We start from the raw sequence: 15,489 nt of genomic DNA, 5'->3' as shown, positions 1-15,489 counted from the left end.
CTCGCCGCCGCGCAGCCAATTTCAATCCTGGAGACATGGGGAGCCCGTGAAAACGGAACGGAGGCGGCCGCCCGGATCAGAATCATCAGATCCGCCTCCCGCTGCTGCGGCCGCGCCGCACCACCTCACTCAAGTCAATCCCAGGTAAAATTTCAAATCCTTCTCGTTCCCCTCCACTCAACCGCCAGCGCTAGGGTTTCGCCATCACCATTCCCCACTGCGCCACCGATCGGCGCCGCGCTAGCTCGCCCATGCCGAGCCCCTAGCCTCCTGGCGCCGCTCCATGTCCCGCTCCTTCTTCCCGACCTGCTCCTCACAGAAAGGTGCCCGCCGCCCGCCACTGCAGCGAGATTTCGTTAGTTGCCTGGGTTTCGGGTTGACGTTTTGCTTTGATTTTTCGCGCAGCGGAAATGGAGGAGATGAGCAAGGAGCTCGACGACCTGCGGGCCGAGGTGGAGGCGCTGGCCGCCCAGCTCCGCGCCAAGTCCGACCTCACCGACGGCCTCAAGCGCGCGGGCGCCGACCAGGCTGCGCGGCTGCGGGACGCCCGGGCGGAAGCCGAGCGGCACGCGGCGGAGGCCGCGGCCAGGGGCGAGGAGGCCGCCGCCGCCGGGGAGCGCTGCGGGTTGCTGGAGGCCAGGCTGGCCGACAAGGAGCAGGCGCTGAGGCACCTCTGCGCGGCGCACGAGGCGCTCAAGAGCACCCTCCGGGAGAGGACCGAGGCGCTCGAGGCCGACAAGAGGGGGCTCCTCGCGGCGCTCGAGGACGCCGAGGCGGGGCGGGCGGAGCAGGAGGGCACCCTGCGCGCGCGCGACGGCGAGGTCGCGCGGCTCAGGGGGCTCTTGTCGGAGAAGGAGAGGAGGTGCGGCGAGGCTGAGAAGAGGGCGTTGGCGCCGAGGGAGGTGGCGGTGAGGGAGGACATGCTGGTGAAGCTTGAGGAGGAGAAAGCCGCTGTCGAGAGCAAGCTCAAGTGGAAGGCCGAGCAGTTCCGGCACCTTGAGGAGGCGCTCAAGAAGGTCCAGGATGACTTCAGGGCGGCCAAGAAGGAGTGGGGCTCGGATAGGTCAACATTGGTTGATCGCATTGGTGCTCTTGTGGCTGATTTGGATTCCAAGACCAGGGTTGCAGAGGATTTCCGATCCAAGCTGGAGATGTGCAGCCAGGCATTGGCACATGAGGAAGGCCGGAGGAAGCGGGTGGAAGCAGAGATGTCTGAGCTGCGCCATTTGTATGGCAATGTAGTCTCAGAATATGAAGAGGCGAAATCAATGGTCGAGTCGTTGACCACCAATAGGGATGGTGAGATTGCATCTTTGAGGAGCTCGCTGGCTGAGAAGGTCACATTGCTTAAGGAAATGGGGTACACTAAGGCACATCTTGAGCAAGACAATGAGGATTTGCGGTCGATGCTGAAGGAGTACCAAGAAGCACAGATTGGTGGCGCAGATGCTGTTGTGTCATTGAAAGATCTGCGGGAGAATTTCCGAGCTCTGGAGCAGGCACATAGAAATTGCACTGAGAAGCTGAGAGATAAAGAAGCAGAGTGGAGAATGCAGATGGAGAAGCTTGGGGGTGACTTGGACAGATGCTTATCACAGCTGGAATCTAAAGATATGCTTATCAGGGAAATGCGGAATGAGTTACTAGGCAGTTACAAGTCCCTTGAGCTGCAAACTGTGGAGAATTGGGAAGCTTTGATAATTATCACTGTTGTACAGTCAAAATTTCACGAGTCCTGCTCATGTATTGATACTGTTAAACTGAATATGCAGCATCATTGTGAAGAAGTTGAAAAGGAAATTTCTTCGGTTAGAAAGCAGCTGGAAGAAAGAAACTGCACGATTGTTCAATCTCAAGTGGAACAGAAACAGCAATCTGAGGTAATAGAAAAATTGCAGGGAAGAATTGAGGAGCTAGAACATGCAGAACAAGAGCACGAGAAGATGCAAAGGCAGGTTGATGCATACAAAGAGATGCTTGACAACACATCAAGAGATGTTCACTGCATAAAAGATGAAGCTTCAGAGAAAGAAAACAACCTGCAGGAGAAATTGAGGGAGGCATTAGGTGCTCTCGGTGAAGCAAACTGTGCCCTTGCTGATAGGAAGAATGAGCTGAGCCAATTAGAAATCAATCTTCATCAGCAAAAGCAAGCAGTTGAGCATTTGGAACAACTGAAAGCTGATATGCAAAACGAGCTCAAAGGCTATATGGATAGCAACCATACACTGAAGAGAGATCTTGATGCTGCCCTTGTTGCCAAGATGGAAGCTGAGAAGGTGCTTAGACAAGAAAAGGTAAAGTTACTAGGTGCCCTCGATGAGGCAAATTATGTCCTCTCAGAGAGGAGCAGTGAGCTGAGCAAATTTGAGAACAATTTTCATCAGCAAAAGCAAGCATTGGAGCATTTGAAGAAGCTGAAGGTTGATATGGAAACTGAACTCAAAACATATATGGATAAAAACTGCATACTGAAGAGAGATTTGGATGTTGCTCTTATTGCCAAAATGGAGAGTGAGGAGTGTCATACAAAAGAAAAGGAGAAGTTATGTGGTATAATTAGCGAGAAAGGAAAGGTGATTGATGAGCTTCAGCAGCACATTGCTGTACTAGAAGAAGAAAACCTGGGCCAAAAAATTGACTTGGGTAGTCTTATCAAGATGGAGTATGAGAAATCTATTCAAGAAGTAAACAGCAGCTACTCTGAAATTGTTGAGGTCTATGACAAAAAACTTTTGGAGCTTGAAGAAAGGGTTAGTTCCTTTGAGCAGAAATTCGCATGTAGGGAGCAGGAGATCATGTATATGTTTGATCAAGAGGAAGCAGATTGGTATACACTAATTGCAGAGAAAGAAATTGCTATTTCTGATATTCAACGAACTGTTGAATCTGTTAAACTTGACATCGAGCAACTTCTTGAAAATGCAGCAGCAAAAGTCACAGAAGTTCAGCTCGAGGTTAATCAACTTTATCGATTTGCAGAATCTCTAAATTCACTTAATATCATCCAAGAGCATGATAGTGTTTTCAAGGATATGCTCATTGCAGAATGTGAAAGAGAACTCGAGTCTCTGCAGGTGGATCTAGTGCTAGAGAAAGAGCAGTCAGGAAATTTGAAGAATCGTATTGAGCAGCTCAAAGCTGAGTCTACTGCACAAATGACAGAAAAATCAAAGGAGCATCTGGAAGTTGCAAATAAACTTAAATCGTTGGAGGAAAGAAAAGAAATGTTAGAAGAGCAGCTGGGAGTGCTAAAGTATAGAACAACAGATCTGTCTAATGTTGTTCTTCAAGAGAGGAGTGAGTTAGTTGATGAGCTGACTGGGCTCACCAATACCATGGGGGAGGTAATTTATGGAGGTGAAAACCTGATGTCAAATTTGAGAATGATCATGCAGAAAGTTAATGAAGAGGAACCATCCGATGACAAGCCTAGCTTAGATAAAACTAATGCTAGAACTTCTGCATCTTTGATCAGGAACAAATCAGCGCAGGTTGTAGAGAGAAGATCACCTCTGAAGGAGCACAACTACTAGTCTTTGTACCTGGTAGATAGGTCAGATCGTGTACTGACACTGTTGTAACATTTGTACTCTGTTTTCCAAGAATCCTAGAGACTTCACATGCTGCCCATAGATTGCTAGATTTGTACCTTTTCTTTTCCTTCCCTAATGCCATGTGTTATGTTATTTACACGCAATGGATGTGGGTTATCCAACATGTTTTTTTTTATTGGACTGGATTTGAATTACATAGATTCCCCATTATTGAATGGAATGAAGCCTATTCTGGATTTGCTGCTACTTACTGTTGAGCACTGTTGGATACTCTGATTAATAAACTTCATTGGTTACATGTTGATATCTGCCCGATTTTCTTGTTTCCTGTCTGAAGCTCATGATTATGAACTGCCAAGTTTTTTGTTTTATGGAGATTTTAGTGTAGTTAAGGCTGTATAACTTCAGATGCTTCGACACTATTTGTATGATTCAATTTTAATATCTACTACCTGAGTTATTTTTTTTATTCTATACTACCTGAGTTGTTAACTGAAACTTATGCGATTCATAGCATACTTGTCTTTATGTGCCATTGTTGTTTGAAAAGAACTTAATGCAACTGCAACAAGTTGGAGGATGCATTGACAAATTAATCTGTATTTACATAGTTCTGAGTATATACTTCCACTGAAGGGAAAAAAGACAGTCACTCTTTTTGGCTGTGGCTGAGAAATAAACAACAAATGGTAAAGTACTAATATGTATTTTAGAATCTGTATTTACACAGTAATCTGTATTTACAGCTTCTGCACTAGTCAACGATGGCAATAACCGTCAACACAATCTAAGCCCTAACTGGCTAACTCCCAGATCGCTCTTCTGTTCTCCATGGCCGCCTGGACGCCTCTGCTCCTCGCCTTCTCCCTTGCGGCATCGGTGAAGACCACCCGACCTGTTGCCATCGCCGCGGGCACCGAAGGAGCAGGTACTTTCTTGAACATGCAGGGCGGTGCGTCCACCGGACGCGCCGGCGGCGGCGCGGCCGCGCACAGGTCACGGCGCTGACTGTTGCGGCAGAACTCCTGCTGGCGCCGGTGGCGGAAGGACGGCTGGACGTGGGTGGCCCGTGCGATCTCCTGCGCGCTCTGGATGCGCCGCATCGGTGCTGGCAAGGCGAGGCAGCGCCGGTGCAGTTGCGCCTGCACGCTCTGGACGCGCCGCATCTTCGGGGCGAGGGGTGGGAGCCCTGACGCAGCTATCCGCCCTTGGAAGCCGCCGCCGCCGCCGGGACCGGCGGAATCGCTGGTGGTGACGTAAACCCGGAACCTCGCGGCTGGCCTCGTGGCGCGCAGGCGGTCGTACTCGTCGCGCATGTGCGCGAGCTCGTCGTCGCAGGTGACCGACACGATCACGTCCTCGAGGCCCTCGTCGGTGAGGCGGTGCCTGATCGCGCGCACCTCCGCGCCTCCGGCCACCTCCGACGACAGCCGCGCCGCCAGGTCGCGGAAGGTCGCCGCGCGCGGCACGGCGAGGACGCGCGTCTCGCCGCCCACGTACCGCAGCGCGCCGCCGGGGCCGAGGGGCAGGAAGCGGCCGCCGTGGCTGCAGTTCAGCGTGATGCGCGCGCCGCTGCCGTCGCAGGAGGACGCCGCCTCTGGCACCGCCATGAGGCCGAGTGGACCCGGTGGAGTGGATCCGTGTGGGAGGCTCGCTGGGTCGTGACTGGTGAGTTTATAGCCCCGCCATTGACGCGTGAGCGAAGATTATGCGGTCGAATTGGACTCGGAAGTCTTGATCGAGTCCATATTAAGGTGAACGGCGGTTGCTGGTGCCGTTCGTGGGACGCGATTCTTCGGCGGGACGACGAGTCGGATGAAGCTCGGAAACTCAAGGAGAGGCAGCTCGTCACCGTCGGAATCAATCCCCGCGGTCGATCGTCGATGTGATGCCATTCAGAAGCTAACACGTGGTTTGCTAACAAATTGAGGCGTGTTAGGGAATTGAGATTCCTTTTCCCGTTCCATCCTGCGTGCTTACCAATTAGGATAATGTTTCACCTTTAAACTCTCATTTTCTTTAAATAATTTCGTTCAACTAATTAGGCGCGTTAGGATTCGGAAAGGTCAATTTTTGTAAAATTTTGAGAAACGGAAGTTGAATTATATATGCATGTTTACATAAAAGTTGTATTAATATATTAATATTCGCAAATTGATTTTATAGCCATTTACAAATTTATAATATCATTGTAAGAGAGAAAATTGGTGGTCAAAGACTTTCTTAAATACAGTATAACATACCTTATAAAAAGAAACAGAGCGAATGGTGTGTAGCCAGCTGACTCGGCAAATGGTATCGACCGAGATGTCATCTCACTTCGTTAGCTGAAAATTCAAATTATGAATCCTGAAACATTGTCGGCTGTAGAGTGTAGACAATAATGACAGTGGTGGTCTCCTTAGCCTGCAAATAGTAGCACTCTTTGCTCTTTGCTCAGAGAAAAACATGTCTCTGACCAGACTGCCAGAGCAAATATGCCTGTTTATCAGAGTTACTAGTCGATTCTGGTTGTCCAGGAGGTAAATAGGGTTCTCCAGGTAGCTTAGCTTAGATCTGGTGTAGGAAATTACGGCAGGTTGACATCCTGAAAAGTGAAAACCATACAAAATAATCTCCGACAGTCAAAACAACGCTAGCAATAATCTGCATTACACAGTTGAAGTTTACATCCATTGCGGACAAAAATAAGAAACAATAGACAATCTTCAGTGTGTATGACAAAAAAAAACAACAATTCGTCCAGATTAAAGCAGAGGACGTCAACTCAGAATCTCAGATGGGCTGTACAGATGCTTTTCGCTGTTCCAACCGTAGATGCAAATTCACAGAGATCAGGGGCAACTAAGCCCTAGCACGTACGCTTCACTCGAACTCCCATATCGCTCTTCTTTCCTCCATGGCCGCCTGGGCGTCTCTGCTCGTCGCCATCTCCCTCGCGGCGTCAGTGAAGACCACCCGCCCGGCTGCCTTCGCCGCGGGCATCGAAGGAGCAGCAGTTGCTTTCTTGGGCATGTAGGGCAATGCGTTCATTGGCCACGCCGGCGGCGGACCGGGCGCGCACAGGTCACGGCGCTGGCGGCAGGAGCAGCAGCACTGCTGGTGGCGATGGTGGTGGAACGGCTGCTGCGCGTGGATGTCTCCGGAGAACTCCTGCGCGCTCTGGACGCGCCGCACCGGCGCTGGGTAGGCGAGCCGCCGGTGCAGCATCGCCCGCTCGCTCTGCACGCGCCGCATAGCCGGCGCGAGGGGTGGTAGCCCGGCCGTCGCTCTCTGCTGGTAAACGCCGCCGCCTGAGCCGGCGGAGGCCGCTGTGGTGGTGACGAAGACCCGGAACCTCGCGCCGGGTCGGGTCGCCCGCAGGCGGTCGTACTCGTGGCGCATGTGCGCGAGCTCCTCGTCGCAGGTGACCGACACGAGCACGTCCTCGAGCCCCTCGTCGTCGGCGAGGCGGTGCCTGATCGCGCGCACCTCCGCGCCGCCGGCCACCTCGGCCGCCCTCGCCGCCAGGTCGCGGAAGGTCGCCGAGCGGGGCACGACGAGGACGCGCGTCTCGCCGCCCACGTACCGCAGCGCGCCGTCGGGGCCGCCGCGCGGGACGAGGCGCCCGCCGTGGCTGCACAGCAGCTTCATGCGCGCGTCGAGGCCGGCGGCGGCCACCGCTGCCGCCATGATCGAGAAGACGAGAACTCGAGATCGAGCGGAGTTGTTGCGAATGCGAAGTGCAAAGGCGAGCCGATTGGTTGCGCTGGGCACTTGCGCGTGCGTTACGGCAGGCGCGATATATTTATACGCGCGGCGATCGCGAAAAAACGAATCGACGATGATCGGTCGGTGGTCGAGTCCGACACCCCGACTCGTGTAGGAGCAGGCTGAGCCGGAATTTTGTCGTGGGCCGAATGTCATGGTAGACTTGTGGATTGCGATTTCTGGCCCATTAGGAGTTCACTTACCAGTTCCATTCTTCAATGTTTGATCCACTCGGCCCAAGACATGTGAATTCAACTCTCGTAAAATATTCGTGAGAAGAAAGATTTTTTTTGAGAATTCCACTTGATAAAGTCAAGTGTACACACTATCCTCACTACTAGCAGTTCAAACACGGAGAATCTGTGAGCCCATTGCCGACTCCAGCCGTTGAATTGTGCCCCTTGACCTTGACGTGGGAGCCGAGCCGACGGTTGAATAATTGAATTGAAGGTAGAAAAGCGACTTTGAGCTCACCTTGCGCAAAAGCTTTCATCTGTTTGTTTGTTTTTATTGAAGGGCGATCTTTGCCGTTGACTTGTGTGTTTCGCCTCACTGGTGGTTGACAATGTCAATATGGATGTACTGGCCATGCATGAATGTTGTTGAAAGGCAAGGTCAAACAGCACAAACCTCTCATCTCTCTGTTCTCACTCGTCAGGTGTGTTCGCTTTCATCAACTCAGGTGAAGACGCTCGTGATATAAAAGCAAGCGAATCTTCGAAACTTTTTTTTTTGCAAAAATAGAAACTTTTGAAAATTCAGTTTCAGCTAGATTATCTGTTTTCTTTTGAACAAACAGCTAGATTATCTGTCATGAAAGGAGGCAGGAGTATAGTATTTCAAGATGCTTTGTTCATCTTATTACCGTATATGTTCACACGGCTGGCCAGTGGCCAAATGTATGGTGGCCCACAGGCTGCCTAGTCAAAAGGCGTCAAGCTCACAAGTCACAAGTGACCCTGTTTTTTCTTTCAAAAAGGAAAAACAAGTGACCCTGTTTCGCAACTAACACCGACCAGTAGTGGTCTATCATAAGTTCATCAGCATGCCTAGATATATTTCAAAATAAAAATTTGTCAAACTCAAGGTGCCCGACTATGCGGAGTGCCGCGTATCAAGTTAACTACACTAGCACAATTCTTAATTTTCTGGTGCTCTGGTTTGCCATGAGTTAATGGCCGCCCTGCTCTTCAGCTCCGTACCAGAAAAACCAGCATGAGGAGCAGCGACCAGTGGTGTAGTCAAAGCAGTCGCCATCCGAGCAGGCGAGCAGCGGTAGACAAATGTCTCCCTTCCACTTGCCCGCCATATTTAAACTCAACTTGGTCAGCACTCACATGCCATGCTGCCGATCCCGCCGCCTCCCTCGGTCCCTCCTCATCAGCTCATCTTTCCAATAAATCTACCTGCTCCTCGGCGCGGCGCGGCTCGGCCATGCCCGCAGGAGCCAGGCGCACCCCCGCCGCAGTAGCCCGGGATGAGGAGGCCCGCCCTCGCCGCGCGCGCGCGGCGCTCGCTCTTCCTCCTCCTCCTCGTCTGCTGCTGCCTCGCCGCGTGGTCGCCGCCGGCCGCGCGCGCCCTCCCGCTATGCACCGACGGAAGTGAGCGGCGCTTCTCCGATTCGCTTCATCGCTTGCCCTCTGATTCGGTCGTTCACTTTCTGCTTGCTTGATTGTTGTTGCTTGCAGGGGCGCCTGTGCCGCTGAACAGGACGCTGTCTTTCTGCTCGGCCTACGGCGGGGGCGGCGGCAGCTGCTGCGACGCCGCCGCGGACGCCGCGCTGCGGAAGAGGTTCGACGCCATGAACGTCTCCGACGCGGCCTGCGCCGGCGTCGTCAAGTCCGTCCTCTGCGCGGTAATCACCGACCAAATGATTTGAATTACCCCGCGCCCGGTTAGCGTGGCTGAACATCTGTTGGGTGCTGACTGTTGACTGCGACTCTGGGCTGCACGCGACGTGCTCGATGATTTGCCTGAGGGGAAACGGAAGCTGGGGGATTAGTGTAGTGGCACTTGTCTTTTCCCCTTTTCTCGAGAGTCGAGAATACTAGGTAGTTTTTAGTTTTTAAAGTAGTGCCACTGGTGCTGATCCGTCATATGAGTACTCAGTCAAATATTATTGGATCTCGGAGGCCTGGACAACTAGTGGGATCTTTGTTGAGATACGAGCGCGCTGTCTGCCGCTACCATGCCCATGTTAATTCCAAGAATCTTGGGAAGAATATACTAAGAAACATCGATGTGCATCCCCAAAAGGAGAAAATAATAGGACAAACTGCATGTTGGGTATATTCAGGTATCTAGTGCTTGCGCAAGTAGAGGAGTATGTTTATTCAAGTTGTTCTCTGCAGTTAAGACATAATTGAGAAAAACATATTTCTAGCTTAAGAAAAAAAATTCACATCTTTTGTTTTGAATCTAAAAGCTTGTCATGCTGGAATGGACAAAGTCAAATCTCGAGCAGACAATCCTTGTTTCTTGCTAGGTACCAGGTCTGCTGGGTTTCTAGATGGGCTTTCTGTTGGAAAGTAGGAGAAAAATCACGCTACAGAAAAAAAGAGGGGAGAGAGAGAGACCTGCATAGGTCATTCTTATCTTTTGGGATGAAGATGTCAACCCTCTGTTCATACTACATGTCACTATGTCAGCACTATTGCACTGTTGCTTATTTTTAAAGATCTACAGTTCTTTATGTTGTCCGTTAGTCAGTATTTGATGTTCCTTGTTGCTCTTATATACTGAAAAATATCTTGGTTTACCTTCAGGAATGCAGTCCATTTTCAGCTGAGTTGTTCAACTCAAGCTCAAAGATTCAGATGGTTCCTCTCCTGTGCAACTATACTTCTTCAGCAAGTTCTGCTCAATCAAAAGATTCTACACAAGACTACTGTAAACTAGTTTGGGAGACTTGCATAAATGTGACAATAGTGAACTCTCCCTTTCAACCTCCCTTGCAAGGAAGTGCAAGACTACCTAGTTCATTGTCAAAGCTCACTGATGTCTGGCGCTCAGAAAATGACTTTTGCACATCATTTGGTGGCTCGTCTAGAGATCAGTCTTTATGCTTTAATGGAAATGCAGTTTTCTTCAACACTACAGAACCATCACCCACCCCTAAAGGGATATGCCTTGAGCGAATAGGCAATGGATCCTATCTGAACATGGCTCCACATCCTGATGGATCCAACAGAGTTTTCTTGTCTAGCCAAGCTGGAAAGATATGGTTGGCAACCATCCCAGAACAAGGCTCTGGGGGCACTCTACAATTTGATGAAGCAAACCCATTTCTTGATCTAACTGATGAAGTTCATTATGATTCTCAGTTTGGCCTGATGGGTATAGCATTTCATCCAAAATTCACTACCAATGGACGCCTCTTTGTTTCTTATAATTGTGATAGAACTCAATCGCCTAAATGTGCTGGTAGGTGTTCATGTAATTCTGATGCTAACTGTGATCCATCGAAGCTCGGGACTGATAATGGTGCTCAGCCATGCCAGTACCAAGTAGTTGTTTCAGAGTACTCTGCAAAAGCCTCCTCGTCTAATGTTTCTATGGTATGCTTTGTTTAACTTCACCTGTAAAAATCTTGATATCTTAGTTATATTTTCTCACTGTTATTTTATTTTCTAGGCAACATCTGCCAATCCATCTGAGGTTAGAAGGATTTTTACAATGGGCCTGCCGTATACGGCTCACCATGGAGGGCAAATACTATTTGGACCGACAGATGGATACCTTTACCTTATGATGGGGGATGGTGGAAGCAAAGGCGACCCTTTTAATTTCTCTCAAAATAAGAAATCACTTTTGGGGAAAATAATGAGGTTTGACATTGACGGCACACAAAGTAAGTTGGCAATAATGATTTTGTTCTTGTTTGTTGCGAAGTCATGTGCCTGTAATCTTAAGTGTACATCTGCATATTTGTTACTACTTTTACTGGACTATTGTAGACCATTCAGTTAGCAGGATTGCAGTTGTTTAGCTTGTATTGTTCTTCTGAGTGCCAGTGTTAAGGTTAATGTTCTTAAGCGTGACATTTGATTATGACCGAGAATAACGCAATATATTCCTCAACCATACAATTTCTCACTTTATGGGCAATCATTTGAAATGTTTAAATTAAGAAAGGTTTTGTAGTCTGTGTGCAAAGAGCAGTTTTTATTACTTTAATGTAAAAAATGATGTTAAATGAATCTAACTCAGAAACATTAGAATGACACAAATTCCTCAAAATTTTGATGACTAGATGTTTCGTATGTACATAGGGTTGTGGATTGTGTTTATAGAAATCTAGTTGACAGTGCTAATTGGTGGCTAATTTGACATCAGAATGTCAACGTTACTTGCTGATTTCATGTTTCCTTCTTCGGAAGGCAAGTCACTTTTGAAAGGTCAGTTAGTTTAGAAGATGAACACTGAGATATTTGAAGCTTTTGGCATGTAGAATGAAGTATGAGATTTAATTTTGATTGGGTTTTGCTCTCAACTTTATTATGTTGTTATTTTTCAGGCCAGAGTCAAACCATAAACCAGAGCTCATGGGGTAACTATTCTATTCCAAAGGACAATCCATTTGCTGATGATAGTGACTTACAACCAGAGATTTGGGCCTTGGGTTTCAGCAACCCATGGAGATGCAGTTTTGATTCTGAGAGGCCTTCGTACTTCTATTGTGGAGATGTTGGAGAGGTACCATTCCAATTCTAAATTTATCAAGCCACATGTCTCTACCTTTTAAAACCAGACAAAAATTAAAGTGTTGACAGTTCTTCTCTAGACCTCTTGCAGGGACGTTTTCTGTACTTCTTTTATTAAAAAATAATATATAATATAATAAGACTAGTGATAATCTCCCTTGTATATGTTATTATACTCAAATATAGTAGGATAAAAGTCTCGATTTATTTATACTGACTCTTATTTTACAGTATAAAAATCCTTTCATTAACCGCTTGTAATCCTGAAACAAGAGAACTAAGATAGACTTGAGAATAAAACGTAGATCCTTAGCTTGAACTTTGCCAGGCATCAACTTCTGATTTTGTCTTGGACTTTTACCCTACATGAGCAGGATGCATACGAAGAGGTAGATTTGATCACCAAGGGAGGAAACTATGGATGGCGTGCATACGAGGGCCCTTACATTTATCATCCACAGCAGTCGCCAGGGGGGAATACGTCACTTGACTCCATAAACGCCATTTTCCCTGTCATGGGCTACGACCATTCCTCTGTCAACAAGGAAATTGGATCTGCATCAATTACAGGCGGATATGTTTACCGAGGGTCTACTGATCCTTGCTTATACGGGAGGTATGTGGTAACTGCCTGGCGAGCACTTATATTTTTCATAGTTTCTGAAGAGTTGGGTCTGGAATACTACATGATATAACCTATATTTTTCTTTAGCATCTTGAGTAATTTATTTTGCCACAAGTTTGTAGCTCGATTAGTTAATTCTCTAGATTGTGGAGCACTGATCGACGGTCCTATCTGCTAATGCTCTGCCAGGTACCTCTACACTGACCTGTACTCATCGCTGATGTGGACCGGCACAGAGACCCCTGAGGGCAGCGGGAACTACACCTCGGCTGTGATACCCTTGAGCTGCCCCAAGAGCTCTCCGATCGCCTGCGAATCCGCCGCCGGTAGCACCGACCCGTTGCTCGGCTACATCTTCTCGTTCGGGGAGGACAACAGCAAGGACGTCTTCGTCTTGGCGAGCAAGGGCGTGTACCGAGTCGTGAGGCCCAGCCTGTGCGGCTACTCCTGCCCCGCGGAGACACCGGCGACCAGCAACGGAACGACGCCGCCAGGGGCTTCGTCTTCTGCTCCGGCGACACGGCTGGCGGTGAAGTCGGTGGCGGTAGCTTTGGCGCTTGTTGTATGTGCATTGTACTCCTGAGAGGCCCACCCGCTCTGTTCTTTCGTTAGCTTCACGCCTGGTGTGCAGCCTTAGTGACCCCACCTGTATGTAGTGTACTAGTATATAGTGTTGGTTCTAGACTTTTAGTTGAAGTTCTGTGGGAGAGCACGAGATGTAGTAGCATCCATGCCGGGTCCGTTTGGTTCGCGTCCACGACTCGCGACGCCACGTTTGAATACATATGCCACTTGTGACATCTCGTGCAGGTCGCTAAATTCCGCTAACTTTGGTGGTTTAGTGACGGGGAAGACGAGCCCGTGAGTGGAGACGGACGGGAGAGCTTGTTGCTTTGGCATTTGGTGCCGTGCCTGAAAACCTGGACGACGTTTTGCTCGCTGCTTTGGCATTTGGTCCGGAAAAGATCCGAGGAATCGGCCGCCTCCCTTCTGTTCTTGTCCTTGTCCCCGTCGAGACGGCTCCTCGGTCCTGGCCCCAGCGACCCACGAAATATGCCCCTCTTCGTCCGGCGGTTGCTCGTCCTCGTGCTGCGATGTCCACCGGCGGACCGGCCCGTCGTGCGGAGGTGTCGGCGTCCAAAAGGGGAAACAGGAGGACGATCGATGGGGCCTTGCTTAACATTCTAGCACCAGACGGAACAAAATCCACGAGCCGCTGGATCTTCGTTGTCAACGGTCGGTTGGATTCCAGCTCGCGAGCTAGGCCTGCCGGCCGGGCTGTATAATGGCCACGCGTCGTGAGTGAAGGAATGATGGGAGGAAGATGGACGGCACCGCACGAGCAGCCACTCCCCGTGCCAACCAAGGTGCGCGGCGCGGTGCGGTGGATGCGCGCTCGCCGCGCCCGTGACTGCGTCCGGTCGCCGCCCGGGGCCCGAGCATCTGGCAGCGGCGACGCGAGCACCTGAGCAAGGGGGCGGGGGCTCGGATGGACACGGCGCAGGCACGGCGCCGAGGGGGCGCGCACTCTGCTTCGATCTGCGCCGGTTGTGCGCGCCACGCCCTGCTCACAGCCCGCCCTCCGGACGGGCTGGCACGGCACCGTACGGCCGGCCGCCGCCCACGCCTGCTGGCTGCTCGGTTCGGCGGCCGTGCCAACGTCATGGCGGGCATGACGCAGCGACTCTTCACGCACACGTCGCCGGCCGCAGGTCTGGGAAACGAAATGTTGGCTTTATTATTAGGGCTAATCACAATGGAGGATCATGGCAAGTTTCATGATATTAATTACCATGATATATCAGTATTTTTTATGATGTGGTACTGATTTAATGAGGAAAGAAAAGGAAACAGTTTCATTCTCATGACACTCTGCTAACTCGTTTTCAAGATGTTGTGTCGGTACATACGGACAGGGGTACCTCCTTCTAGAGTGTCCAGACCCTTAGCGTCTCGCTATCGCCTCACAGAAAGGCGCGATAGTGTCAGGCTCCGACGTGTGCGCCAAACGCATCGTGGTGGACGCGCGCCACCACATGCTCGACCGCCTATCCTCCATCATCGCCAAGGAACTGCTCAACGGCCAGAAGGCCATTGTAGCCCACTACGAGGAGATCGGCATCTCCGCCGGCTTAGCCCGCCAGGAAGTCATCTGAGAGACTGTCCACCCTAGTGGACACAGGGTTTTCCAAGCACACACCCTTGTCCTCTAAAAGGCGGGGCGTACGGTCCGGACCTGACAGCTGGGACCGTGGTCTCCGGACCTCCCCCCTGAGCTCATATAGGTCCGGCGCCCCCTACGTGCCCATGAGGGCAAGGTACTTGGGGATGGCTTCCACGGGCCCGGACCCCCAGGGGGTCCGGCGCTGCCACGTGTGGGAGCCAGACCCCTATGGGCCTGTCTCTCCGTCTGGCCTCGGGGGCCCGGACCCCCCTACTTCCTCCGGGTAAACTCCCTTCCCTATGTGACTTCAGCTTTCACCGGATGCGGGTGGCGACTTCTAGGTTGGCCTCTGGCAGAATGTCCTCTGCGGTACGCCAGCCCAACAACTGCATTAAATGCGGGTAGGTGGGCTGCGTGCACCTAAGTCAAAGCATGGTCTGCCCAACTGACACCACGGTAAGCCCGTCTGTTACCAAGACGATGCGTCAATGTGCTCTGCGCGCGGGCAGACGGCGTGTAGTCCCGTCACGGCGCCGCGCGCGTAAGTAATGATGGCCTACTGCACGTGAGCTAGGCGTGCGCTGTAACAGTGCGCGCGGAGGCGACGACGCGGCAGGGTCAGCGCAGCTTCTACGTCTGTCAGAGGTCCTGACCCGACAGTGGCAGCACGGCTTCCACTGTTGGGTAACA

General features: G+C 50.7%; 3 protein-coding genes across 4 annotated transcripts; 2 read left to right on the top strand and 1 right to left on the bottom strand.

The window, feature by feature from the left end:
* The first annotated feature begins 34 nt into the window (after window positions 1-34).
* LOC112873914 (uncharacterized protein At4g38062-like) lies at window positions 35-3,803 on the top strand. 2 transcript variants are annotated; one of them, XM_025937010.1, is made up of 2 exons: window positions 35-144; window positions 406-3,803. In XM_025937010.1, the coding sequence occupies exon 2, from the start codon at window positions 411-413 to the stop codon at window positions 3,534-3,536; it is 3,126 nt and encodes a 1,041-aa protein (XP_025792795.1). In that variant the 5' UTR covers window positions 35-144; window positions 406-410; the 3' UTR covers window positions 3,537-3,803. The 2 variants fall into 2 exon arrangements, with proteins under 2 accessions (XP_025792795.1, XP_025792794.1); XM_025937009.1 differs by lacking the exon at window positions 35-144 and adding an exon at window positions 166-323.
* A 428-nt stretch (window positions 3,804-4,231) lies between these two features.
* On the bottom strand, window positions 4,232-5,305 carry LOC112873915. Its single transcript, XM_025937011.1, has one exon. The coding sequence runs from the start codon at window positions 5,165-5,167 to the stop codon at window positions 4,352-4,354; it is 816 nt and encodes a 271-aa protein (XP_025792796.1). The 5' UTR covers window positions 5,168-5,305; the 3' UTR covers window positions 4,232-4,351.
* A 3,437-nt stretch (window positions 5,306-8,742) lies between these two features.
* On the top strand, window positions 8,743-13,435 carry LOC112877793 (HIPL1 protein-like). The gene is made up of 7 exons (XM_025942161.1): window positions 8,743-8,908; window positions 8,996-9,162; window positions 10,073-10,864; window positions 10,941-11,157; window positions 11,824-12,002; window positions 12,385-12,626; window positions 12,825-13,435. Exons 1-7 carry the CDS (start codon window positions 8,785-8,787, stop codon window positions 13,216-13,218), a joined length of 2,115 nt encoding a protein of 704 aa, XP_025797946.1. The 5' UTR covers window positions 8,743-8,784; the 3' UTR covers window positions 13,219-13,435.
* Window positions 13,436-15,489: the final 2,054 nt, after the last annotated feature.

This window comes from Panicum hallii, chromosome 9 (genome assembly GCF_002211085.1).
Source record: "Panicum hallii strain FIL2 chromosome 9, PHallii_v3.1, whole genome shotgun sequence".
Classification (NCBI taxonomy): domain Eukaryota; kingdom Viridiplantae; phylum Streptophyta; class Magnoliopsida; order Poales; family Poaceae; genus Panicum; species Panicum hallii.
Note: the sequence above shows the minus strand (reverse complement) of the source record. Positions and strands in the feature narration are given on the sequence as shown.

What these genes read in the sequence shown, in the direction of transcription:
- LOC112873914 (XM_025937009.1), top strand. Translation starts at nt 284, where the DNA reads ATGTCCCGCTCCTTCTTCCCGACCTGCTCCTCACAGAAAG. An exon ending in GACCTGCTCCTCACAGAAAG is followed by an intron (nt 324 to 405) that starts GTGCCCGCCGCC and finishes TTTTTCGCGCAG; the next exon opens with CGGAAATGGAGGAGATGAGC.
- LOC112873915 (XM_025937011.1), bottom strand. Translation starts at nt 5,167, where the DNA reads ATGGCGGTGCCAGAGGCGGCGTCCTCCTGCGACGGCAGCGGCGCGCGC.
- LOC112877793 (XM_025942161.1), top strand. Translation starts at nt 8,785, where the DNA reads ATGAGGAGGCCCGCCCTCGCCGCGCGCGCGCGGCGCTCGCTCTTCCTC. An exon ending in TGACATTGACGGCACACAAA is followed by an intron (nt 11,158 to 11,823) that starts GTAAGTTGGCAA and finishes GTTATTTTTCAG; the next exon opens with GCCAGAGTCAAACCATAAAC. An exon ending in ATTGTGGAGATGTTGGAGAG is followed by an intron (nt 12,003 to 12,384) that starts GTACCATTCCAA and finishes CTACATGAGCAG; the next exon opens with GATGCATACGAAGAGGTAGA.